Source organism: Silurus meridionalis, chromosome 1, assembly GCF_014805685.1.
Source record: "Silurus meridionalis isolate SWU-2019-XX chromosome 1, ASM1480568v1, whole genome shotgun sequence".
Classification (NCBI taxonomy): domain Eukaryota; kingdom Metazoa; phylum Chordata; class Actinopteri; order Siluriformes; family Siluridae; genus Silurus; species Silurus meridionalis.
The window spans coordinates 11,361,348-11,389,004 of record NC_060884.1 but is presented as its reverse complement, the minus strand read 5'-3'; the positions used below and the strand labels follow the sequence as shown (position 1 = coordinate 11,389,004).

At 34.6% G+C, this 27,657-nt stretch overlaps 1 protein-coding gene across 1 annotated transcript in view; it reads right to left on the bottom strand.

The window, feature by feature from the left end:
- cntn3b (contactin 3b) overlaps nt 1-15,891 on the bottom strand; it is an 80,992-nt gene extending 65,101 nt beyond the window's left edge. The window contains 2 exon segments of the mRNA XM_046856155.1: nt 5,750-5,887; nt 15,341-15,891. Of these exon segments, the coding sequence (XP_046712111.1) occupies nt 5,750-5,804 (55 nt within the window). The 5' untranslated portion in view covers nt 5,805-5,887; nt 15,341-15,891.
- Between the last annotated feature and the right edge of the window lie 11,766 nt (nt 15,892-27,657).

Genomic DNA, 27,657 nt, shown 5'->3' with positions numbered 1-27,657 from the left:
GTGGTGTTCAAGTCTTGTACTGTTCAAGTCTTCCTGTACCCTTAGCAAAAAAAACAGACCCAAAGCAAAATGTTTCCTCTTCCATAATTGACAGTGGGGATGGTGAGATTTTGCATGGAACTCCAGAGCGAGGGTAATTGACTTATCTTGTATTTCTTCCATTTTCTAATGATCACGCCAACAGTGGTCTCTGTCTTATCAAACTTTTAGCTGATGGTCTAGTAGCTCATTCCAGGATTGTGCATGTCTACAATCTTGTCTCTGACCTCCTTTGACAGCACTTTGGTCTTGCCCATAGTGGTGGAGAGATTAAATTATAGAGGTTGACTCTGTGACAGGTGTCTTTTATACACAAAATGAGTTAATATTAGGAGATCTTTCTTAAAGGGACATGACTAATTTGGGTCTGTGGGAGTCAGAATTATTGCTGGTTTGTTGGAGATCAAATAGTTATTTTACTCGATCAACACAAATTAATTTATTTTTCTGTATTTTTTTTTAATATTCTTAGTAGGTTTATATAAACCTACTATAAAATTCTAGACTTTTAATTTTTTTTTGTAAGGGGGTACATTTTTCAAATCAGCAGGGAATCAAATAATTATTTACCTCACTGAACCATTAAATCTCTCTGCCTTGTATTATTATTATATATTATATTGGTCCTACTTATTGAGATGTGCTGTAGACATTACCAGCTAATTTTTCCAGATACATTTCCAAATGTAATGTGTGTTTATTCACTTTTTTAGTAATTTGTGTTGCAGGAGCTCTTCTGTGGGATAAGGCTAGTTGGGCTAGCCTTTGCTCCCAATACACATCACTGAGCCCTAGGAACCCATGACCCTGACACTGGTTCATTGGCTGCCCTGTCAATTTAAACATGCTCTAACCTCGTCGTCTAGACATCACAATTTGGCCATGTCAAAGTCGCTTAGATTCTTATGCTTCCCAATTTTTCCTGCTTCTAACACAACTCTGAGTAATTACTGACTGAACATGCTTCTTAGTAGAATCCGTCCCTTTGACTTGTGCCACTGTAATGAGTAATCAATTTTAATTTTTACTTCACCTGTCAGTGGATTTAATGTTATGGCTGATTAGTGTATATTGATTAAGTTTACATTTACTATGGAAGAGGTTAATTCAAAGGTCCATTCAGCACATCTCCCAGGCAGTTTTGCTTCACCCATACACAGTAAAGGAAAATAAGTATTTGGACACTTTTTTATGATTAATTATACATAATCAATGTATATCAATCAATATGAGAAGGGTTATAAGGCCATTTTAAACAATTTAAAGTCCTTTATTCTACAGTGAGGAAAATTATTCAAGTGAAAACATTGGTAATTGCCAACTGGCAATTGGCAGTCTTCAAAAACCAAGTACAGCATATCACCTCATACACCTGACTGTATATGCATTTTAAATGTCATATAATGTCTTTTCAATTTGCCCATTTCATTAGCAAGGAATATTAAATTGATAGGGGGGAAGTATTTAGAAACTGCGACTGGGCAATAAGATTTTACACAAAAAGCAATCATGCTAAAGATAAAGAACAGCAGTTACACACAAAAACAAAAATATAAATCTTTGGCAATACATCAGTGCTTCATGCTAGGAAAAAGTAAAGTTGCACATATGGCAACATACCTAGAATAAAGGAATGAGGTGGAAGCATCATAATTTGGGGCTGGTTTTCTGCTAAACAAAATGTGGCATGACAAACTGTAAGCAAACTGAGTGATGTAGCGGTACATATTAGTGGAGAATTTAATGTCATTGGCTAATAAACTAAATCTTGGAAGAAGATGGATGTCTCACTATGACAAATTATAGAGCTAAAATAACAGAAAAGACTTGCATGGCCAAGCCAATCTTCTGACTTGCAACCCTTAGAAAATTTATAGAGGATTTTCAAATTGCGAGTTCCTCACATGGAGCCCTGTATAACCTTGGTCGAATTGAAGACAATTTGAGAAGAGAAATTGGCCAAAATGTAATCCTAATGCTGCAAAAAGCTTATTACTTCTTACTGTAGACATCTCAAAACTGTAATTTTCAACAACAGACTTTCAACAAAGTAATAATTTATGGTCGTTTGTGTCTGAATACTTTTTCTTCCTATCAATTTTGGTTTTTGAACATATTTTTATGCTTATGAAAGAAAACCTTTTTTGTTCACATTTGTGCATACAGAGTCCAAATATATTATGTGACATGAATGCATGTACTGGAAGCATATTAAAAAACAAAAAGTGTCTGAATACTTGTTTCTTCCCAATGCAGTGAAAGTTTAAAAAGTGTATAAAGTACAAGTTTTCAAACAAAACCAAAAATGTCTTTACATCCTACTGAAATTATCTTGTGAAATATGAAATATAAAATAATAAGGGTAAGAGCCGTTGTTAAAGAAACAGCTTCATGTAACATCAAATATGTCAGAAGGGTATTGAACTAATTGGAGACAAAAAAATAAATAAATAGACCCATGTAAAACCTTTAGCCTATTCTTCTTCTTTCGGCTACTCCCATTAGGGGTCGCCATTCGGATCATCTGTCTCCATAACCCCCTGTCCTCTACATCTGCCTCTTTCAAACCAACTACCTGCATGTCTTTCTTCGCCACATCCATAAACCTCCTCCTTGGTCTTTCTCTTTTCCTCCTTCCTGGTGGCTCCATCCTCAGAATTCCCCTACCAATGTAACCCATGTCCCTCCTCTGAACATATCCAAACCATCTCAATCGTGCCTCCCTTACCTTGTCTCCAAAATGTCCTACATGTGCTGTCCCTCTAATAAACTAATTTATAATCCTGTCCATCATCGTCACTCTTAACAAAAACTTTGACATCTTCAGCTCTGCTACCTCCAGCTCCACCTCCTGTCTTGTACTCAATGCCACTGTACCAGCACACTCCTTCTCCATTCTTCAGGCATCTTCTCACCTTTCAAAATCTTGTTGAACAACCTGGTTAAAAACTCCACTGCCATCTCTCCTAAACATCTCCACACTTCTACCATTATGTCATCTGGTCCAACTGACTTGCCACTCTTCATCCTCTTAATCACTGCTCTCACTTCCTCCTTACTAATCCTATCCACTTGCTATCCACCTGCTTTACCCTCTTTACACCATACAACCATACAACTCTCTCATTTTCCTCGTTCATCAGCTGCTCAAAATACTCCCTCCATCTTCTCAACACACTCTCCTCACTAGTGAACATATTTCCATCTCCATCCTTTATTACTCTAACTTGTTGCACATCCTTTCCAGCTTGGTCACTCTGCCTGGCCAATCGGAATGAATCATTTTCTTTTTCCTTAGTGTCCAACTTCTCATACAGCTCCTCATATGCCTTTTCCTTGGCTTTCGCCACATCCCTCTTTGCCTGCTGCCGCATCTCCTTGTACTCCTGCCTACTTTTCTCATCACACTGTCAATCCCAATACTGTTTTGCCAACCTCTTTCTCCTTATGCATTCCTGCACTTCCATATTCCTCCACCATGTCTCTTTGTCTTCCTTTCTATTTCCAGATGTACCTTTCTAGCTGTCTCCATTATCACTCATGCAGTAGTTGCCCAATCATCCAGCATCTCTTCACCACCACTGAGCCCTTGTTTGACCTCTTCCCTGAATCTCACACTACAGTCCTCCTCCTTCAGTTTCCAATAGCTTATTCTTCTTTCAGCCCTCGCTCTCCTCCTCTTCTTCCTCACCTCAAAAACCATCCTACAGACCACCATCCGATGCTGTCTATCTACACTGTCCCCTGCCAACACCTTACAGTCTCCAATCTCCTTCAGGTTGCATCTCCTACATAGAACATAGTCCACCTGTGTGCACCTTCCTCCACTCTTATACGTCACCCCATGATCCTCCTTCTTTTGAAAATAAGTATTCACCACTGCCATTTCCATCCTCTCAACAAATTAATTAGTTAAAAGTATGGCTCTTTAATTAAGCAGTAACTGCATGGGTTACTGGACAAAAGGCCTTTTTCTAAACTGATTTATTCATACTCAGCTATTCTTCATATATGTTTTCAGTTCTGGTGTATCACAGGCCAGAAATGCAGTGCCACTTAAAGACCTGAGCTTTTTTGTAAACCAATTTATACCTTTATTTAAACACGTTCAAGTCCCTGTCTTTATTTCTTCTTCTCAAGACACAACAGCAGAAAAGCTACAGTCTGAATGAATAAAATATCACAAATACTGTAAATGGAAACATTGAGAATTCAATTCAATAGTTGACTTGTGTAAGGTAAAGTAACTAAACTAAAATGATCCGCTATCTCTTAGTAAACACTTTGTCCTTGCCAGGATCATGGTAGTTCTAAAGCCAGGCCTTCAGAACACATGGGTTTTTTTTGGATTGAAAATATATCCGGAAAGGAACTTAAGTCCAGACAATGCACACTCTCATTCACACACTCATTTAAACCTAGGAGCAATTTAGCATAGCCAATTCACCAAATTGAGGAATTGAAAGGAAATGAGAAGAACATGCAAAGCTAGACAATTCAAACTCAAAATGGAATTGCTAAGCTGTGAGGCGACAAATCCTTCAATTACTGCTCCTATGAAAAAGAAAAAAAAGAATAGATGTAACCAAAGTTAAAGTCTTAGATTTAATAGTTTTCTTTGTATGCTATAAAGTCTGTTTGTGTTGCGTAGGTCATGTAATGCTGCATAGATCATCTTCCACAGACATCAGAAGCATGACATGCACTGACGGGTTTTGATTCTAAAATCTCTTATTTTATCAGAGCTGTCAAGGCACATCTGTAACTCATGTCTGCCTTTGCACCACCTGGTTGAAGTGATTTAATTTTCTGACACATTCTGACACCCTGCTAAAGTGAGCAGGATATGTTTGAAGGAGTTTTCACTTGTTTACCATAAAAGCTTAATTTAATTCACATTCCATTTGACCTTTGAGCTTGAATATAAATAAATAAATGAATAAATAAATAAATAAATAAATAAATAAATAAATAAATAAATAAATAAAAGCGAGAACATTTTATTCAGTGGAAGCCCCAGAAGTGCACAGGGTGGTACAGAGATAGTGCTTTCTGAAGCGATATGGACACAATTCCATCCGAAGGTTCTAGATAATCATCTCTGACAAGCCTATGAATGTCGATAGGACTCAAGACTCAGTAAAAACTCATGAGTCTGAATGTAAAATGTCTCAGAATAATCTTCTGAAGGGCAGCACTTAAAATAAATGCTGTGTTATTTAACCACATTGAATCTTCCCATCTTGCACTAATGTTATGTAGCAAGAATGCCTGTGTTTTTTGTGAAAAGAGAGGTGTTTCAAAACATGTTTTGATACCTTAGATAAAAATCAGTGTACACCTTTATGCCATAATTCTCAAATAAGTCAGTAAAGCTTCATATACAATATAGTAAGTCAGAATAATTGATGTCAGCCACCCCATTTCCTTCAAAATCTTTTTAAGAGCATTATCTAAAAGGTGCATATACCTAAAGAGAATTTTTTTGAAACCATATTCCGCTGCAGAGGTCATGGCACCGCTACGTAATACCATTCAATCTGCCTTTAAACACAACCTAATTTCACAGGTTTGGATTATCTTTCAGTTTACAGTCCAATGACAGTACACAGTCTTACATGACACAACATATACATTAAAATTTAAATGAAAATGGAAAACAAGAGAATAAATGGAGGTTTGGAATAAAATGATGCATGAGACATTTTACCTGCAAGGCAGCCATTGATTGATAGCAGCACTAGCCATTTCCATAGTAACGTCATCTTCAGTTGCCAAGGGCAAATATGACTCTCATCCAATTGCTTGTGAATAGAATAGTTTTTCCTCTTAAATCAAGACGTATAATCTGTGGGAAAAGTAATTACAGGAATAATGAAAATGAGACATTTTAGGGCCAAATGTGTCAGCCTTTTTTTTTACATTTGGTTACAGACACATTAATTATTACACTTTTGTCAAAGTGATCACCTTCATTCTAGAGATAAATGGGGTTATAGGCAGTTTAAGTTAAAAATATAGTGCTACAGTATCAATAAGACTCTCTTTTTACTAAATTGTAACTTTTAAAAAACTAGTGTGTCCCATCTGGTTCAAAAGTCTGTAAGGAGATGGACTCAGAAAGTAAAAAGGCAATTTTATTGGGAACAATTATATATATATATATATATATATATATATATATATATATATATATATATATATATATATATATATTTATTTTTATTTTTTATTTTTTTTCTTCAATGATCAATAAATGTGGATCTTAAATTTAATTCCTTAAAAAAAAAAAAAAAAACATTATGCACATTTGACTATGTGCACGTGCAGAATAATGTGTAAATAAATAAATAAATAAACATAATATTGCCTCACTGTTATAATAACTCTATGACCCTAAAAACCATTTTCACTCACCCATAAATAGGAACTGAAAACTCTATACTGACATTTTCCACTGGATCTTAGAGATATAAAAAAATATATACTAATTATAGTACCCTTTCTACCCTTTTTATTATTTTCTTTTTCTTACAGAGCTTCCAGGAAGCCTGCTAAAGTATGTTAGGCACTTTGGAAGGCTGGAAGTACACCAAGTCTGAGATTGAGCCAGAATCGCCATTCCTGCCTTATACGGAAGACAGCTGCTAAATATCTGCAGAAAAAAGGCTATCAATACTAAACACATTATTATGGCCACCATGCTCTAGATTTCGAAAACGTGTATACTGGAGTGATGTTTAGAGCAATTATATCATTGGAATTATGGTGGCCAAAACATATGAACATTAAAAAATGCAATAGAAAGTCAAGAATCACATCACTATTAAATATATGATTATTGTATGTTACCTATAAACATATACAAAGATATAAGAATTAACTATAAGCATATACACTGACCAGACATAACATTATGACTGGTGAAGTGAATAACACTGATTTATCTCTTAATCATAGCACCTGTTAGTGAGTGGGTTATATTAGTCAGCAAGTAAACATTTTGTCCTCAAAGGTGATGTGTTAGAACAGGAAATATGGGCAAGTGTATGGATTCGAACGAGTTTGACAAGGACAAATTTGTGATGGCTAGACAACTGAGTAAGAGTGTCTCCGAAGCGGTAGCCCTTGTGGGATGCTGCAGTGGTCAGTATTAATCAAAAGTGGTCCAAGGAAGGAACAGTGAATCAATGACACGTTCATGGGTGGCCAAGACTGAGAAGGCTGGCCCGTGTGGTCTGATTCAACAGACGAGCTACTGTAGCTCAAATTGCTCAAGAAGTTAATGTTAAAGTTAATGCTTGACAGGTCAGAACTTTTTTGGAAGCAAAAGGGAGACAACACAAAATTAGTCAGGTGGTCATAATGTCGATGATGCCTGATCATTGGGTATAAGGTTATGCTTGGTCAGTGTATCTGATGGCTACAATGATTGAGATTGCATTGCAAAAAAATGGCCAGGTGGCTCATATTAGTTCATATATTAATAAGCAACGTATTCTAATAGGAAGGAAATACCTTCAACTCATTTGGTATGTTGCATAGCAACCTCTCCTGCTATGATATTTCAAAATGAATGATATGTGGTAAATAAAATTACCTTTTTATTATTTTTTCATATTGCCCACTTCATGCGTATTTTGATCAAACATGTTTAGATTTTCAGATTTAACATCTTCTCTTCTCTACAAACGTAAATGGGCTTGCAAGTCACATAGGAAGTATTTACAGAGCAAAATCTACCTGCATTTGAACCTACCAGTGGCAGCAGATCTCAACCTGACTTGCATGCTCATTTGGTTTTGCATAGAAGGGGAAAAGCTTCACACTGGTAATGGTTAGCTTTGTTGAAATACATTGGTGCTGAATGTCTGATACAAAGCTCTGGAGTAAAAGCTTCCAATGCTATGTACTTTATGCTTGTGCCAGAAGGCCGCTATTCAAAAGGTGCTGCGAAAAAATAAACCTTTTTTTTTTTCTGTGAAACTGGGTGGTAAATATGACACACTGAAAACCTGAATAAGGGAAGCAGGGTTATTTATGACAGACTTACTTTTCACTACAATAATATACATATTTATGTATTGAACCAATTTTGGACAAGTTTACTAAACAACAGGATCATTCATGCTTTACTTAATTAATTTCCAATTTAAGTTCAGATAAACCTGTTACTATTTATTTATTTATTTATTTATTTATTTATTTATTTATGTGGTGCCAGATTGATGTGTTTTGCACTTGTGCTCCACTGTGTATTCTTCACTAGGCTTAAAAAACAGTTCATGGTGATTTCAGAGTGACAACAGCACCAACAAATGATATAATAAAGACATTATGCAACTTTAGGAAAGCGTTGCAGGATTTCTTTAAGCTAACAATTGAGAACATGCGATTTCATTTCATTGCTTGCCAATAATGACCACCTTTCTGCTGTTACAATCTGGGAGAAATCGTTTAAACCTTTTCACTCCATCCAGGCTTTCAGACAAGCACACCCTTTCCTGACATGCAATGAATAGTTCCATCGAGTATAAAAATGTCACCTCTTAACTACATGTGCATACAGTCTGTTCCTTGGATCTGATTCATGCAAAGACCTCTCTTGTCCTCAACTAGATGTACCTTCTAACCTCATGAATAAAGATGTAGAGCAGGCATGATCTGCTGTCAGTGGATAGGTTGGAATAAACTTTGCAGACCTTGTGAGATCCTGGTGTAATTGTCTCTGGGACTTTTTAGCTGGTGTCTTAAATTTCTGAGACTTATTTATTTTTCACTGGATTTAATCTTTTACTGAAATACTTTTACCACAAAAAGTGAATTAGAAGAAGCTCTCAATTGCTCTTGCTAGATACATTAAATTAGACTTAATAATACACCTAACAGGTCAAACCTAAGTATTTATATACACTTCTGGTTAAAAAAATTTTGACAAAACCTTATGATAACATAACATAAACCATTTGTCTGAATATAAGAAAGAATGAAACAAACATGTAGTACAAGCTAGTTTTTCCTTATTTATTTCTTTATGTTTGTCATGTAGGCAAAGTTGATGATGTTCAAACAGTTGAATGAGAACAAAATATTTGAATCATTATGAAGATTTTATATTGTATACAAAAAGACTACATAAATTAATTGACCTGTTTTAAGCGTTTTCCACCAACACGTCACTGCAGCAAAAGTAATCAAGCAATACACACAGGAGTAAATTTGTTTAATTCTTGCTCATTTCCCAACCGATGATTTGTTATGTTTTTTGTTAAGCACAATAAAATCTTATCATTTGCCATTAAGATTGCTCTGACCATATTTATTGCCCAGGAGTAAATGCATCTCAATTGGAGTACAAAAAATATTATTTCAGGCAATCTTGAATAAATTGATATCTAATCAACAAGTTTAATTGATCCTTTTAAGACCAATAATTAAAGAATAATAGGAGGTGAACATGTGTGTCTGATTTCTTTCGCTATCAGAATTTGCTTGTCATGAGTTTATATCATTATGCTCACTTGGTGAAATATGATCCGGTAATAAAATCTTGTTATGTGTTGCAGGTCTGAATATTTTTGTTAGTTAGGATTGGCCCTGGGGCATCCAGGGGCATCTGGGGGGGGCATCAAACTATTATTCAGAGACAGATGCAGGATGCAAATTAACCTTAAGTTGGAGCAAGTTTGACAAACCTTTAATGAATGAATGACTGCACAACTGGTACACAGTAAAAATAAATTAATTAATTAAACTTTTATACAATCTTTATTTCTTGTGCAATCATTCCCATATAATGTCTTTTAATGTGGCCAATATGGCAGTAGATAATATGTGCATTTTGTATTATTGTGAACAACTAGCACAATCTTCCTTTCGATTGCTGGGCAAATGTTAACATTTTTACTGTGGTCATGAAAACATTCTCAAGGTCTGTTTAATAATCGGACATAGACAATGTTTTGCTCAAAAGCGAATAATTTTAAACTCATTATAAAACAGAAGTAGAATGATTAAAAAGCAAAACAAGTATCTTCCCCTTGCTCTGGACACACTTTGGCGTTATTGCAATTTTGTTGCCAAACCACACTCTGTGTGTACTTTACTTTGGATTGGATTACATAAACCATACATATAGACTGAAACTGTCTACAGAATGTCTGTTGTTGGGCACATATAACTTTAAAGGTAAACATAGCAGTTATGATACAAAAGTGATACAAATGTCTACTATATTTCTAGAAAGTTTTGTAGGGCATGGTCCCTGTGCTTTTGGTAAAGATAGCTCATGGTGACAGTTTGAACTGCAGACAGGTTTGCTCATTGACTGATTTATACACTTTGTCAGAACAACAGAAGCCATGACACTTTATTTTCTAGCCATTTTCCATCTATTTTATTTAAGATTCTCCAGCAGTGGTGCAGGTCCTTCTGGGTTAAGTAATTTACCCGCTAGAGTTTAGGGGGCTCTTTAAAAATGCCAACCAACAGTTCAGTAATAGAAATATTTCTCAGCTGTGTCTAATGTTTTAGCCCTAATTCCAAAAGACACATTTTTAAACAAGGACAGGGATGATAATGACCTGTCAGGAAGGCAAACTAAAGAGAGGCTCATTCTGAATGTTTATGAGTAAAAAGTCACAAACTGTGCGCTGCCATGCACTTTAATTACAACCAATCTCTCATATGTCTTCACATGAACAGTGTGCTATTATTGGACTGTGAGTAGCAGAATGATAGGCTCAACATTGCACTTCCAAACATAATGAGGCAGTCTGGCTTCACCTCTGTAATGCTGCAATGTAATGAACCCTGCCAGGGTAAATCAGGGGACTTGTGGCATATACTTGCCAAATGGACACTTATCTGATGAAGAAAAATAGAAAGAAACAATCCTTTTGCCAATGCAGGAGATGCAACTAGAACAGCAACTATCCAGAATAAATACAGAAAATAAAATAATAATAATATTAATTTATATTAAATTTCACTCTCAGTTTTGAAATACATGGAAGCACAAATAGGCTACATTATATTAATGCCAAATTATAATAAAAAATATGCTTCTCTTTGGATTTTGCAGGTGATAGAGGAGACGCTTCAAGTATTTCTTGCAAAACACAGACAAATCCAATCTACAACTCTCACTCAAACTTTCAGGCCTTAAGCAAAGATAAATGATACAAGCATGGAATCCATATAGTTTACTACTTCAATTAAATTCTGTATGATGAGACTTGACAGATTGGTCTGTGTATATGTTCATATGGCACATGAACTTATTTAAAAAAGAAAAGAAAAAAAAGGGTGCACATAATATGCTTGGTATTTATTGTTTAGGAGTGTAAAAGAAAAGCCCATTACACAGTGTGTAGTGGAATTAATGTGCTCGGAATGGATTTTTGTGTTCTTGTCAGCCATGTTGTTTGGTGATGCACCGAAGCAGCACTGTTATCATTTAAGTAATTGTTCGTCTATCATGCTGGGTCAGCGAGAGTCCGAAATTTTAACTACGTAACTATGTAGCGTATATATCATGGGGGGAGAAAATATACCATAGTGATCTAGTATATTGTCAGTCTAAGGTGGTATAGTTCAAGCAATGAAATGAGAATGTTTAATTTTTAGCACAACAATGTTAATAACTGCTTGCATTTATTCAGCAATTTAGTGAACACTTTATCCGGGTATGGGTCACGGTTGATACAAAGGTTATAGCGAACACTTGGCATGAGGCATGAATACAATGAGAAAGGGATGCCTCTTGACTGCAAGGTATTCTACACACATCCCCACCCCCACCCACACACAAACGTTCAAATTAATTTACTCAATATAACATAGTAAATTTTAATGCAAATACCCTATGTTCTAAAAAAAACTATTAAATAACATATTCAGCAATGCTTTTTACCTAACTAAACATGACACTTCATACAAAAACTAAATAAGAATATTTTTCCATATGAGCATTCATTGTAGCCTATTTGTCATTCTTACAAATCAATCTCGCCAGCAGCAGAATACTTGCATTTCTTCTCATTTCTATATGCAGTGGGTGCATGCTAAGGCACGAAGTCCACTCATCATTCATTTTGGAATTGATATGCCTTAAAGTAAGTAGGAATCACGTGGCCTTAATCAAATCACACTTAGGGTGTACAATGCAAGCACACAAAACATACAACACTATCCCACAATATGGCTGCATTACCAAAAGGAAACCTGAGCACCGCTGGTGTTCATTTAATAGAGTTTCTTTCTCAATGCTGCATTAGGTGTAGTTTTGCCCTCCGGTAATGGGCGTGTCATGAGAATAAGTGTGTCGGGAAGCAGTATGGAAAAGTTTATTACTTAATCTTCTCATGTTGTGTTGAAACGGACGTGTAAAAATGTTTCAATTGTTTAATGGAGAGCAAATCCGTCATTTTGGCCCCCTGACAGGTTAATGTGCTGGGCTTGCTGACCCATACATTATTACTGTATACCTTGATTGGAAAGAAAAAAATGAGCATTTGTTTAAAACAATTATATAAATGTGCAGATATGCCTTAATGATAATATGAAATGTGTTCTAAATCAAATCTCAGTTAATTTCATGACACACACACAGAGGGTACAAAAGATTTGTACAAAAAGACTTTTAGCTGGTCAGCTGGCTGGTGAAATTACAAATGACTATTTATTTACACCCTTAACTGAGATAAAACTCTAAAGCCGCAACAGATCGCGTTGGCTTTGCCAAGAGCCTTGGATAAAATGGACAATCAATATGCACTCGGTTGTAAAACTATCTCTTCACAGTGTACCCAAAAAAAAAAAAAAAAAAGCTTAGGGGGAAAAATGGAGTTTATGACAAGTACTTTATATAAAAGGAAGTATGTAATCAAAATGCATTCTTCGTGTAATACAAACCTTTACCAGATAGCATAGCATTTTTTTTTTTTACTATATAGCACCTATGAAAAGCTCAGGGAAAGAACAGTTGAGTGGCGAGTGATGGGAATTCCAGGGGGCCCTTATTAGTGTAGATAAAATGTAAGGGTGAATCCCTAGGATAAGTGGCAGGGCCAAGGGAGTAAGTGCACTTAACAGAGAGGGGAGGCAGTGGCCAGTGAGCCGTTCCACAAGCCCATCATCACTCTGCCCTATTTCCCCCAGTCCATCAAACAGGCCTCGTCCCTTAAGCTCAAACCATCACCGGGGGAATTACAGAGAGAGAGAGAAAGAGAGAGAGAGCGAGAGGGAAGAAGAGAGATCTAGATATATACACATTGATTGATTTCCCAAAAATATTCAGCTTGATCTATCTTGATTTTTACCTTTTTGTCTGTAAATCATTTATCAACAGTTCTTAGTAGTGGACGTAGAAAGTGCAGAATTTTGGCTATTAAATATTTAAGATATTGAACATGTACTTTAAAATTCTAACCATTTTCTGTTTATTTCCAAGTTTAAACAGAAAAAGAAAAATCCCAGGAGTGCTGAGATAAAAAATGAAATTGACATCTAATTTAATAAATCATAGAAACACATAATCAGACATTTTATTATGGGTATAAATATAGCTCATGTTCATCCTCATCTAGCAGTTAAGATGAGCTAGCAAGGCTTTACCAGTCTCAGAAGATGAGAGTTCAGCACAGTTCTGGCATGTTTAAACAGAATTCTGCATACTGCTCTTCCCCAATGTTCTCACCTCTAATTTGGCTGTGCTTGTTAGTTACAAAATGAGATAAGCCAAGCATTCCAGATGCACCTATAAATAAACATGAACACGAGGAAACCAGTCCCTTCTGAAAATTGCATGATGGGAGATGAGATGCGTACAGAACTCAAGATTTCAACCCCATCTATCCCTGCTGTTTATCTCTGTCTGTCTTTATCTCTATCACTTTCTATATCTATTTTCACTCATTTACTCAGTGCTTCCAATTTTTAAGCCACTTTCTCTCTCCCATGCTCTTTTTCCTCGTTCAGTTTCTATATCTCCATCTCATTCAGTCTTTTTATTGAGACCCTCTCATTCTCTCCCTCTTTCTCTATTTCGTTTACTTTCTTGGTCGCTTTGTTCTCAGCCTCCCTGTATCTCTCTGTCAAGTGAGTTCACACACATGAGGACAGTGACAGCAATATCGATTTCCCTGCATGAAGATTTAAAGCAGATTAAACAAACCAAGGGTCAGGGCCATCTTCATTAAGGGTCACAAACCACACAGGTCAGCAATTGTAATTCAACCACAGCCACTATTTGTTGTCTATAATATTACGGCCATCAATCAAAGGTGAGCAACATAGCATTTTCAACATCACTAAAATTATCACAATATTTATGCGCTACAGAAAAAAACTAAACCCCACACAACCTACACAAACACTATGCTTTAACTCATATTACTGTTACAATTTCAACATTTTAGAACAAATAACAATAAAATAGTGACACAAAGATTGTCTTGTGAACTAATTTACTGACAAAGTCATTACTGTGAAATTTAACCAACATTACAACCACCTTTGGTTGCGTAAAGTATATGTCTATCCTTTTCTTGATTGCTTCCTCCCATCCATGCTTTTCTCTTTAGCATTTCTGTCTCTCTGTATATCTTCTCAAGCTATTCTGTTTCTCCTCCCTCACCTCAACTGATCTTAGCAGTGCTACTAGGGACCATTAGAGCCCAGGTATGATAGTACGCCTGCTCAATCAGATCCAACTCAAAGATGACAAGCATACTCCTGGATTACATGGATCATAATGACCTGGGCTGAGAGCATTCACGTGGGCACAGTGGCATGACCGCACTGAGCCCACGCACAGCATCATCTCACTTGAAGCATTCTTTAATTTACTTTAATTCTTTTAAGATTCTCATTTAGAATGATGGCAGTGAGAAATTAGGTATCGACTGACACCTCAATACTGAATTCACTCTTTTTTAAGGCTATAGTATCAAATGCAGTTACAGGGACCATGTGTGCCCTGACCATTATGTTGAATGGCTGGTCCTCATACTTTTTAAAAAAATGCACAAGAAAACCTTAATTAGCACTAAAGACAAACACTGGAACTTTACCATGGTCCAAAAAAATTGGTTTTTGGTTCAGCGCCACTTCAATTCGTGAATCTTATCGATTGCATTAATTAGTGCACGAATCAAGCTTGTTTACAAGCAAAGTCTTGAATACTCTGAAATCAGTGCCTGATAAAAAGCAGCGTATGCATCCAGTGCAGTGCTGTCCAGCTGGTGTGCACGCATTACACTTTAAATGAAGAGTAAAGCAAGCCAAATTGAATACGTACCGGCTAAACGTGTGGGGTGGTGGTGATGTTGCTTTTTTTCCTTCCTCTTCATCAATTTGAGAGCAATGCGTTATTGCTTGGTATTCCGCTGCACGGATGGGACGGAACCCTCTTGGAGAGAGCGCCTGAACATCATCTCCGTTCAGCTCGTGATTTCAGCTGAAGCACGAACAATTAGGCTTCGTGTTACAAATGAGAAGCAAAACTCCCGATTTTCCCGTAACACGCACACGTACACACACTAACACACACGCACACCTTGCGCGTAAAGCTAGGAAACGCTGTTAATTCCGTATCACGGGAGAAATGATGCTCTCTCTCTCCTCTCTTTCGTGCTCTGTCCTCCGCAATGAGTCCACCAACTGTGTGCTGCGCTCTCTCTCTCTCTCTCTCTCTCTCTCTCTCTCTCTCTCTCTCTTTCTTTCTGCGTGACTGTGTATGAGTGTGTGAGAGGGGGGAAAAGTGTGACGAGAAGCGGAGAAGGCAGAGAATAAATCAAGAATAATAAAAAAGAATAACAATCTAGAATAGAAAAAAAGACAGCCAGTGTCAGTGTCACTGCTGTGCAAAAGCGCACCGCCAAATACACAATAAATAACCTACCCAGTGCCGCTGGAGGACCTAAAAGGTGCCAGAATATATTATGCACATCTGCACAATAAAAGCAATATGCAATTTTTGTTTTTTTACTATTGCTCTAAGATGAATAATAAAAAGAGACTAAACATGAACCGATAGAACAACAGCATAATCGAAAAAAAAATGAGCATCGGAGCACCACTGCCTTTCTTTTATAACTGAGTTTGTCTGTCAGTGCTGCATTAGGTACAGTACAGCTGCACCTCCGGTAATGGGCGTGTCATGGGAAGAACCGTGTCGGGAAGCAGGACGAAAGAGTGTGTGTGTGTGTGTGTGTGTGTGTGTGTGTGTGTGTGTATGTATAAGAGTGTGTGTGTGTGTGTGTGTGTGTGTGTCTGTGTGTGTATGTGTATATATATATATATATATATATATATATATATATATATATATATATATATATATATATATATATGTATGTATGTATGTATGTATGTATGTTTGTGTGTGTATCATATTGTAAGGAATGGTACGGATGTTACAGGTTAATGCCCCCCTCCCCCTTTAAGCTCTGGCCTCATACTATCATCCTCAATTTAAAGTCTATTGTTGAAGATCAATGAGATGCAGACATATACATTGTATTGGTTCTTTTTTCTTTTCTATTTTCTTTTTTTGCTTTACACGAAAGATCACCCCAAAAACACCAAAGACTTCAGGAGGTTTTAAAAAAAAAAAAAAAAAGGAGGAGGTTTTTGCCAGGCCAATTCGCAAGTGGATCGTCAGACCCTACAAGTAGCTCAACTGAGCATTAAACCATTTTACCAATTTGAGAGCCCGCACGGAGAATCCTCTTAAAACAAAGAACTGATAGAAACTGCGGTATAAACCTGGAAAAGCTTAGCAAAGAATGACTGACCACAGTTTCTTGTTAGTAGGTCACCGGATTTATGCGGTTACTGCAATCAAGTGATATGCAGACAACTGTTCTTATACGTTTCCTTACCAAATATGCAATATTGACAAATGAAAGCCAAAATCCTAATCCACTGTCTTATATTCATCTTAAACTTAAATGTCTTCACAAAATAATAAACCTTGCTTTTTTTTTTAAAGTCAAATACTTTTAGAGGAGAATGTATGAATGAATGCAACCTATTTTGTGAATTATTTATTTATTATTTTTCAGAAACAGCTTTGGTCAGGATCAGGATTTAAAACTGGCCATGATGTGAGAACACTATGAATGAGATCCTAGAACATTTGTCGCACACTGTCATTTCTAGGAACAATTTAAAGTCATAAAGTTAAATGTCTAATTAACTGGGATATTTTATGGATATACTATAACAAATCAAATGTTCTTTGGACATTTCTTGTCTATTAAAGCATTTATTTGTTTTTTGTAGTTTGCTTCCAGTCAGGGAAGCTTTTCGTTGTAAAATCTGGGTCCAGTCTAGACCGCCGCCAGTTCTGCATAGCACATTTGGTGCTAAATATTCTGCAGGAGTAGCAGAAAGGCACATCCCCGTTAACTGAACACTCAAGCCAGTCTCTATTTTAAAACCACGCCTGTGAAAATGATGTCTTTCTGGTACCAAATTAGGGTGTGGGATACGTAGCTAATCTGACATGCATAGGTTCATCCATCCTCAAATCATCTGGGCAAGTGTCACTAAGAATAGAAGCTATAGCTCTTTCTTCAATGTGCCCTGTCACCGGGGTGTTGACATTATCATTTGCTGTGCTAGCCATACTTGAATTGCATACACTCAGTCACAAAGTTTTTACTGTTGAGGTGGCAAATTACTTTCTTAAGTCTATAATTAAAGATTGATGGATTGAAGTAAAGGTTTTCAGAAAGCACAGTGCAGTTTGTCACAAACCTTGTACTCACAAACACACTAAAACTTTTTTTCATGTCACTTCATATTACATTACTGACATAATGGCAACATGTGTGTACTGAAAATATGTTAGGTCTACATTATTATTTTTTTTTTTCGTTAACTACTAAAATTGTTTATTAAGGAGGCACAGTGACTGTAATATGGCTGGGTCACACCCCTAGAGCCAATGTACCAAAACTGGAGGATGTAATCAGAGAAAACCCATGCATACATGGAAACGACATTCAGAGAAACCCTTATACAGTATAAACAACAAAGAATCAAAAATAAGTTGTAAATGTTGCTATAATGGTTTGAAAGAAAAAAGCCAAACATTTCTTTGCGGGCAATGTATATGTAATTCATTCATATATGGACATTGGGTAAATTTGGACAATTAACCTTGATGTAAATTCAGTTGACTGTGTTCACATAGTTTCTGAAATGCTCTAAAAAACTTTATATTTAAACTTGTATGCCAAACGAAATATTCTAAGTTCATCTATTTGGAAGTTGGAGAAAAGAAAAATTGTGGCTGAATTCTGGAAAAGAAGAAATTGAGCAAAATCAGGTTTTGACCTTGATATTTATACTTATGTTCATCTGCTGCCTGCAAAGCAAACAAACACACAATCAGCCTGTCTAAAGATGTCTACAACTTTCTAGTTAAGTATGCTTTTCTCTCAATGTGATCAAGTTTGTATTATTTTATGGCAGAAAACTAAGCCTAAGCAATTTTGTTTGTAATTAGATACCAGCTGTCAAAATGTGTGGGATGCTACTGCTGCATCTAATAACCAAAACACAGAAGAACGCTTTCACGGTCTGTAGAGATGACAGTGGGCAATCTTTTACATTTTTCAATGACCTGATAAACAATAAATGTAGCCAAAAAGACTGACTGAAATATTCAGCAATTTATGGTCCCACTCATGCAAGCGTGAACAGGGATTAATTGAGCGAAAAGACAATGATGAGACGTGTGTTTAAATGCCGATGATTAGGTGGATGTGTCTGATGTTTGTAATCAATGTGAGGACTCACATTCTAAATGTATAATTCTTTAAAATACTGTAATTGCCAGTAGTCTTGTGTTTCCATAGTTTATTAGGTTATGAATGTAGAGGGAGGCGATGTCTTTATGCTTAGGTTTTTAGATTTTATAATTTTCTAAATAAATTTTTTTAATTATATTTATAATAATAATAAAAATGTTGGTCTGCATTTGTCTCCAACTGAGAATACATTTTAGTTTTTTCCCAGGAAAGAAATCATACACCCTTTTTATTTAAAAAAAAAAAAGCTTCTGCTTACTGTACAGTCGCTTAAAATGCACATGGAGGGAAATAATGTCCACTTCTCCCAGCATGACTTCTAAAAACCTACCAGTTATAAGTATAATCTCTCTTCATTATCACTGATGACATGCACACGACTATTTTTTTTTACATGCTCATTGATTTCAAGCCTCCAGCTGCCAACATTCAAATAATCTGGCATTATTGGTTGGGTTTTTATTGTTCTGCCGACATTTTGTATATCGTAGGCCATTTCATTGCTCCACTACAAGACAGAAGCTTTTTTTTGACTGGTACAGAATCGACAAATGAGGAAAGTGGAAGTTGTACTTATTTCAAATAGTTACATTTCCATCATATTGAATAAAATTTTGTGAAAGCTTGGCTAATTTTCTGTTTAAATAAACAGTAGCTTAATTAATAAATACGTATCTCATAAAATGCACAACACTGGTTACATAAATATATTTACTGTTACATAAATATAGATATATATATTTCCAAGCAAGCATTCTTTATTCTGTAAGCACTACTTAACCAAAACAGAGCATCGGAATGCTCTATTTTATAAACAGAATCTAATTTGCACATATATAATGCTCATACATGCATCATGAAAATCATGAAAAAAATTAATGCAGCAGTCTAACTTGTGTTTTTTCAGGTTTTCAATGTTTGTATCATTAGCACCATTACACTAATAACACTAATAACACTAATAAGCAACAACATATAGGAACTTGAATATGTGTGTGTGTGTGTGTGTGTGTGTGTGTGTGTGTGTGTGTGTGTGTGTGTGAGAGAGAGAGAGAGAGAGAGAGAGAGAGAGAGAGAGAGAAATAACAGAATAGATTTCTATGAAGTTTACACTTCAATCATGCTCAAAACTGAAACATGATGAATGGACTTGCATTTTTACATGCAAGTTAAGCATTTCAAGAGTTAATCAAATGTTAAGATGGAAGTGTAGAGTATCTGTTTTCCAACTATATAATTACCTCAATAAATTCTAGCTCACCACATTTGTGTCCCAAAAATACATTGACAAACCAACATTTTTCATAGTTAGTTTACGTTTATTTTTTTAAGATAGCCTTTGATTTGTCCTCTTAAAATCATTCTAATGGCTGAATTGGGTGGGGGCAATTCCTGGACTTTGACAGAAAACATGACAAAAAACATGGCAAGCAGATCACACATGACACATTATGTCATTTGTCAAATAAATGTAGAAACAATTTAAGTAATGCGGCACTGTACTGTAAATTGGTGTACACAATTTTTAACACACCAGATGTGGCGATGCCTAAGTAGTTCCTTATGTATGGACATTTATTGGACACTGTATAATATCTTTTCATATGACCAGTTAACTTCACAAATCTTCATTTCATTGTAATAAGATCAATACTTTAATTGGCTTAGTGGAATCATTTTCATATATAAGAAATTTAAATGCAAAGTCTACAAACTGGAGAAATAAAAATAAACAGATTCAAGTTAGGAAATATGCATATATTATACTTGAAAATCATTATAATAAACAATCATAATGTTTTATGAGTATTTGATTTTTTTTTTTTTAAAATATACTGTATACTGGTTTTAATAAAATAGTGGCATTATTAATAATACATTTTTATTAATTTTACTATTGATTTTGTGCCAAAGGAGATTTTGCTGGGGCCCAGTACTCAAGATCTTGCCCACTGTCCCATATACCCATGTGCTGGCTCTAATCACTTATGTGTACCTTAGAGGCACTGTAGGTTTTAGATTGTGTCAGACATTAAAATCTTTGGGGATAGCAACGTTATATTATATGTGACAGTTACTCACCCGATAATCTAATTTGGCTAGTGGCTGTCATTAAATTATCCAGGGAACACTGTGGAGCTTGGAAGCTGGCAAAAGTTTTTTAAATATGAATTTCCTACAGTATAATTAAATTATATACAATATAATATATACTCCTGAGGAAAATAAAAAATAAATAAATAAATACAAATAGAAATAAAGAAATTAATTTAAAAATTGTTATTCACTAATAAATGTCAAAATATTAAGCTGTTAATAATCTTAACAACAAATTAATTTTCAGAAAATTTGCAAGAATTAAACAAACACTGTAGATTTTTTTATACTGTAGATCTCTTTCCTGCTTAATCCTATTTTATTTATGAGCTGGCAGTCAGGCTGTTGATGGACTGCATCAGATGTGTCGGCTCACCAAATAATGACTAATCTTTTAAAAAGAGATTTAGCACAGCCAGATGTGTAAGATTTTCATGTGTGTTAATTTTAGATAATTATCATGATTTTATCATTTTACATAAAGGAAAAAATATATGCAAATTATTTGCAGCTTTCCTCCCCAAACAGTTCTCTGCAAAAGTAGACAAGCAAATGGTAGGAAATATGTTTCAGAAGTGCATTTGTATTAGTTTTAATAATTTTCTAACTAATAACATTTGCCATTTTATCCAGGAATGTCCTTTCACACAGATTTATGTCCTGTGGTGAATTTGTTCTGTGATGCAAATCTGCATTTTTATAATAATGTCTCTGGTTATTTATTTATTTATTTATTTATTTAATTGATTTAATCTATTTAATGTAATTTTATTTTATTTTTATTTTTTTCTATAACACTATATTTTATCTATCACATCAAAGATGAACCACCCTGATTGCAAAAGAAAAGTAGATGCTTTAAGTGAACTTTAAGTGTCAAACTTTCTGTATTCACCAGTTATAGCAGCCATGCTTGTACCATGACCATGAAGTAAAGAGGATAGAAGAGGAGAGGAGAAGCAGCTTTGATGTTCTGCTCAAATAGCTGCTTTTTTTCCTACACTGTTGTTAAGCACTCAATGCTTAGTATTTGCTCAGTATAACTATTCAAGTAGCGCTCCAGGTAGTCATTCAATAAGATTTATTTTGTTCAGATTTTTGGATATTTAAATCTGAAATCTAAGTTTCTTATTTTCTTACACCAAGCACAAAACAAAGAAAAATATGGGAAAAGTATATTTATTACATATACCGTAAAACTGTTATATGTATATACTGTAATACTTATATAAAACAATTATTATTAAATGTAAGCTTCATATAATCATATATCACAGATTATACAGTAACAGTATCTTGAATAAAGGAAAATGTTCTCATTATAAAAATATTATATAACCAAGGCCAAAAAGCCTATTACATTTTTATATTCTACTGGCAGATACTTTTGCCTCTCCAAAAAAAAAAAAAAAAAAAAAAAAACTCTGAAAAGAAGTGAAAATGTATATATATATATATATATATATATATATATATATATATATATATATATATATATATATATATATATGTGTGTGTATAAAGACACAAACACACACACACACACACACACACACACACACACACACACACATTTTTTGTGATTTTTTATGTATACTATAGTTTAAGTTATACAAAGGAATGTGTTGTTCAAATTGTGATGGTTTTGATGATTTGGTAAATATGAATACACTTTTTTTAGATTTTAGACAGCAATATCTAACTGGACGTGCAGACTCCAGTATAATAAACTGGTGCTATTAAATGTTAGTGTTCCTATATCTGTACCCATGTTACTTAATAACTTAAGTAAAATAGTATAAGCAGGCTTGACTGTAGTTTGGACAGAACCGCTAGGTTAATGAGCATTAACCTGGGCAAGTAAAAAGAAAAAAAAAGTTTTAATATATTTTAAAAAGTCCAAGTGTTACAAAACAGCACACCCTACTGTCTAATATAACAACTACCACACCATTGTGTTTATTTTCTTTTTTCTTTTTTTCAATCTGTCCTATCTAGCAAACACAAAATTAATGGAATGCGTTCAGGTCATAATTGAAGCAGCAGACTACAAACTGCAAGACCTAAGTGTTCCTTTAATATTCCTGTTATTTTGAAGAATATTACCATAAGCATTAAAATAATTTTGGCTTTACTCCATGGCCACTATCCAAAAGCTTGCCATCCAGAAGCTGACTCAGCATAATTGTCAAGAACTATTGAAGATGTAGTTTGTTAGCAACTTGAGTTAAACGGAAATGGAGGAAGGTCAGTTATAATGTGACTGCTGAATAAATATTTCTCCTTTTTTTTGCATTAAGTAGCCTCCTGCTTCCATTTTCAGTTACAGTTATTGTAGCTAATTTATGGGCCACTCTTTATTATTTCTACAAGTTTCTACTGATGCAATGTGGAATAAACATTTCCTCCAGTCTGCTCCCAGGAGCTATCATGTTACATTTCATGTGCACAATGATTACTACCTCCCACAATATCTGGTATAATATGCTTCCTTAATAGTCTAAAACTAGGCCAGAACACAACAATAAAAAAGTGAACAACAATTCCAATAATTTACCCAGAATAAATGTATTTAGAGGCGAGATCCTGGACAGAATTTTGTCGCCTCAGGGTGTGTGCAAGTCTAGAGATTTTTTTCATATGAGCAGTAGCACTGGAGAAACTGGGACACTGCTGTTGTAACTCAATCATATCAGACATCTGACCGGTAATGTCAGTGAAGCTCTATCTAGTTTTATAAAATAAATAAATTAGATATAAGTAAAAATGTACAAAAAAATACAGGCACTTCCTAATATTAAGATTTATTATAGACACAGGCATTGCACTGTGATGTGATCTAAGGACATTGTGTGCTGATTGAACATTTTACTATTCAGTGACCTGTAAAAAGACCATTATTTAGGGTTTGGGTTTGCTTGTTACTTGTCATTTTTGCAACTGTAGCTGGATCTTTTAATGGAACTGCTACCACCCAATTCATGTACAAAGACTAATTTTGTGTTTAAAAGTTGAAACAGATAACATGTCTTATTAAAGACTAAAATATATGGTAATTAAAATAAATAAGTTATATATATATATATATATATATATATATATATATATATATATATATATATATATATATATATATATATATAGTACAGACCAAGAGTTTGGACATACTTTCTCATTCAAAGAGTTTTCTTTATTTTCATGACTATGAAAATTGTAGAGTCACACTGAAGGCATCAAAGCTATGAATTAACACATGTGAATTATATACATAACAAAAAGTGTGAAACAACTGAAAATATGTCATATTGTAGGTTCTTCAAAGTAGCCACCTTTTGCTTAGATTACTGCTTTGCACACTCTTGGCATTCTCTTGATGCCTACTTTGAAGAACCCACAATATGACATATTTTCAGTTCACTTTTTGTTATGTATATAATTCCATGTGTTAATTCATAGTTTTGATGCCTTCAGTGTGAATCTACAATTTTCATAGTCATGAAAATTAAGAAAACTCTTTGAATGAGCAGGTGTCCAAACTTTTGGTCTGTACTGTATATATATATATAAACTTTTGGTCTGTACTGTATATATATATATATATATATATATATATATATATATATATATATATATATAATATATATATATATATATATATATATAATGTATACATATATATATATATATATATATATATATATATATATATATATATATATATATATATATATATATATATATATATAAATACATTCAAATGTAACAAATTAAATATACCTATTTTAGCCATATGTGTTTTTTCTCCCAAACTCTTGCAAATTAGTTAGAGTATAGAATCTCTTTGGATGTGCTTTTATTACATTTTCTTTAAACTTGAACTAGGAGACCCGAACCTGTTCCATCATGAAAATGCTCCATGAAGATATGGCTTACATGGGTTGGAGTGGAAAATTTTAAATGGCCTGCTATAGAGCTCTGATCTCAACCCTATTAAACAGCTCTGGGATGATTTCAATTGCTGACTGCACCCCAGGTTTCCTCACTCTACATCAGTACCTTCCAAAATCACAGTGAAACACAGGAAAGAGGTGCTTATTATAACAGCAAATGGGGAGTAAATGTCATATGGGATGTTCAAATGTGGGATATGGGATGTGTACATACAGATCTTATACTCAGGTGTGCAAAAATCTTTGTCCATATAGTGTATATTTACCACATGCTTTATTTGATTGATGGTCATGCTACAGTATTTATCACCTTTCAGAAAATGTTAAAACTTCCTTCCAAGCATGCAAAGAATCAAGTTTTCCTTTCTCTCTCTCTCTCTCTCTCTCTCTCTCTCTCTCTCTCTCTCTCTCTCTATCTCTTTCTCCCTTATTGACCTCATGTATGCAGTAATATTATATTTCTGTTGCTGGCACTGGAGATGCCTCGACTTCCTCACACAATGCACAATCAGACATGGCAGTGTAGAAAGAAGAAATGGCATCAAACAGAATTTGATCCTCTTATTTGCTGGGCATCCTGCTGTGGTTTTGAAAATGAAACTTGAAAATGAAGTGGGGTGAAGGGGAGCGCTCCTCTTATCTGCATCTTTAGCAGGCCAAGAGAATAACCAAGGACACCTCACTTCTTTTGTTTCCTGTTGAGCTTTGGATCTCTTTTATAATGTATATGCGAACATTTCCACCCTAATGTCTGAATGAAGCAAACGTGTCGATACGAGTTTTACCCTAGAATGCATTAAAAAAAAAATTAGATTTCCTTGAATATTCATTCATTGATATTCTTCAAAATCCCTTCTTTGTGTGAAAGAATTTCACAGTACCCTAATGTACTATATACTGTATGTAAAATAAAGGCTTTTTTCTAGATTTTACGCAAGTTTAATATAATTGTTGTTAAGATTATGATGGTTTGGCTGTGATCAGGCCTCTAATGGTGTAAACTTGCCTTAATTTAAACATCTGACACAGATTACTGTAGTTATGTTTTAAGTATTTCAATTTGGTGCCATTACATTTTAGTGGGACACCAGCTGTGACTAGCAGGAAGTACAACACATCTATTATTTTAGTAACTAAAACAAAATAAAGGGGAGCTTTTCATCTATAACTTTAGCAGATGGGTTGACTAGCTGCTTGTTTTTTTGTTTGTTTTTTTTTTCATTCTGTTTTTCATTTAATTGAACAATATGGTCTTCTGCTGTTGGAGTCCATCTGACTCGAGAGTTGTGCATTCTGAAATACTTTTCAGCTTATAGTCATTCTAAAAAGTCTTTATACGATTGACTGTATTCTTTCTGTCAGCTCAAACAAGTGTTTTTTCTCCTCTGATGTCTCTGGAAAACTCCCACTTGATGTTTTTGTATTTTCTTTTTGTATTTTTCTTTTTTTATATTATTCATTGTAAACTTTAGATGAACTGAGGATGAAAATCCCAGTAGTTTCTGAAATACTCATACCAATCTATCTGGCACCAACAGCTATGTTATGGTCACCAAAATCTAATTTCTTCTCCATCAACTAAAGCTCTTGGCCTGTGTCTGCATGATTTTACACACTGGACTACCTCCATGTGATTGGCTGAATGAATAATTGCAAGAAGATTCGGGTGTATAGGTGTTTTTATTCAACTGGTGAAGATATACAGTAAAAGCATAAGTAGGCATTTGAAGTGACATGAATAAAAACAGTTAAAACACAAAAATGTATCACCAAATTCAGAGATAAGAGTTAAAGACAAAAACAGAAAACCATTTCTTAAAAATTAATTTACTAATTTCATTATTTATAATTGGACCCTGTGCAATTAGTCTTGTTTTTTGGGGTCTTGCATTTGAAGGCCAATTAGTTTCTTCCCAATGTGGTTTATATAGTGTATTGGAGGTTTACATCCCTGAATATAACAGTACCTATATATTATGCTTTTTTAAAATTCTTTTTATGCTCTGTTGAACATGGTGGAACAAACCCACACTGGTTCAGAAATGTTTTGGTATCACCTGCCACCCTCATTTACTGCAAAAATCTAAGATTTCAGGTGCAGCCTTATATTTTGAAAATGTCCCATAACCTTTCCCATGTTCACCATTTATGCCATCTCACTCTACTCCAAATAGCAGCCGAAAAGCTAATCAAATACTATGGACTGAATAACAAGGGCTGATTTGATTAAAATGTCACAGGAGTGCATCTAATCAAACCTCTTGATAATGAATTCTAACCTTTCTTTTTATAGTTTGTGCTGCTCTATGCCACACACACACACACACACACACACACACACACACACACACACACACACACATAAGCAATCAATATTTTATGCTATATGCAAATGCGTGCAAAAAATACAATTGTTGTATACTATGTGTTTGTGTATTCCTGTAAAACACACACACACACACACACACACACACACACACACACACACACACACACACACACACACACATACTTCTAAATGTACTTTAGATACAATTATTTCAAATGTATTTTTATTATTAGGATACCATCCTCAACATAAGCATGAAGACATGTTTTAAAGGTCAGTAAAACAAATGTTTCAAAATTATTTTTGGTGGAGTTTATTTATTTTTTATATCTGAGTAAAGAAAGGATGTCATTAATGTTTTAATTTCACCCCTTTTATATCTTATTTTATTTAATAACAATGGTCAAACAGAAATGCT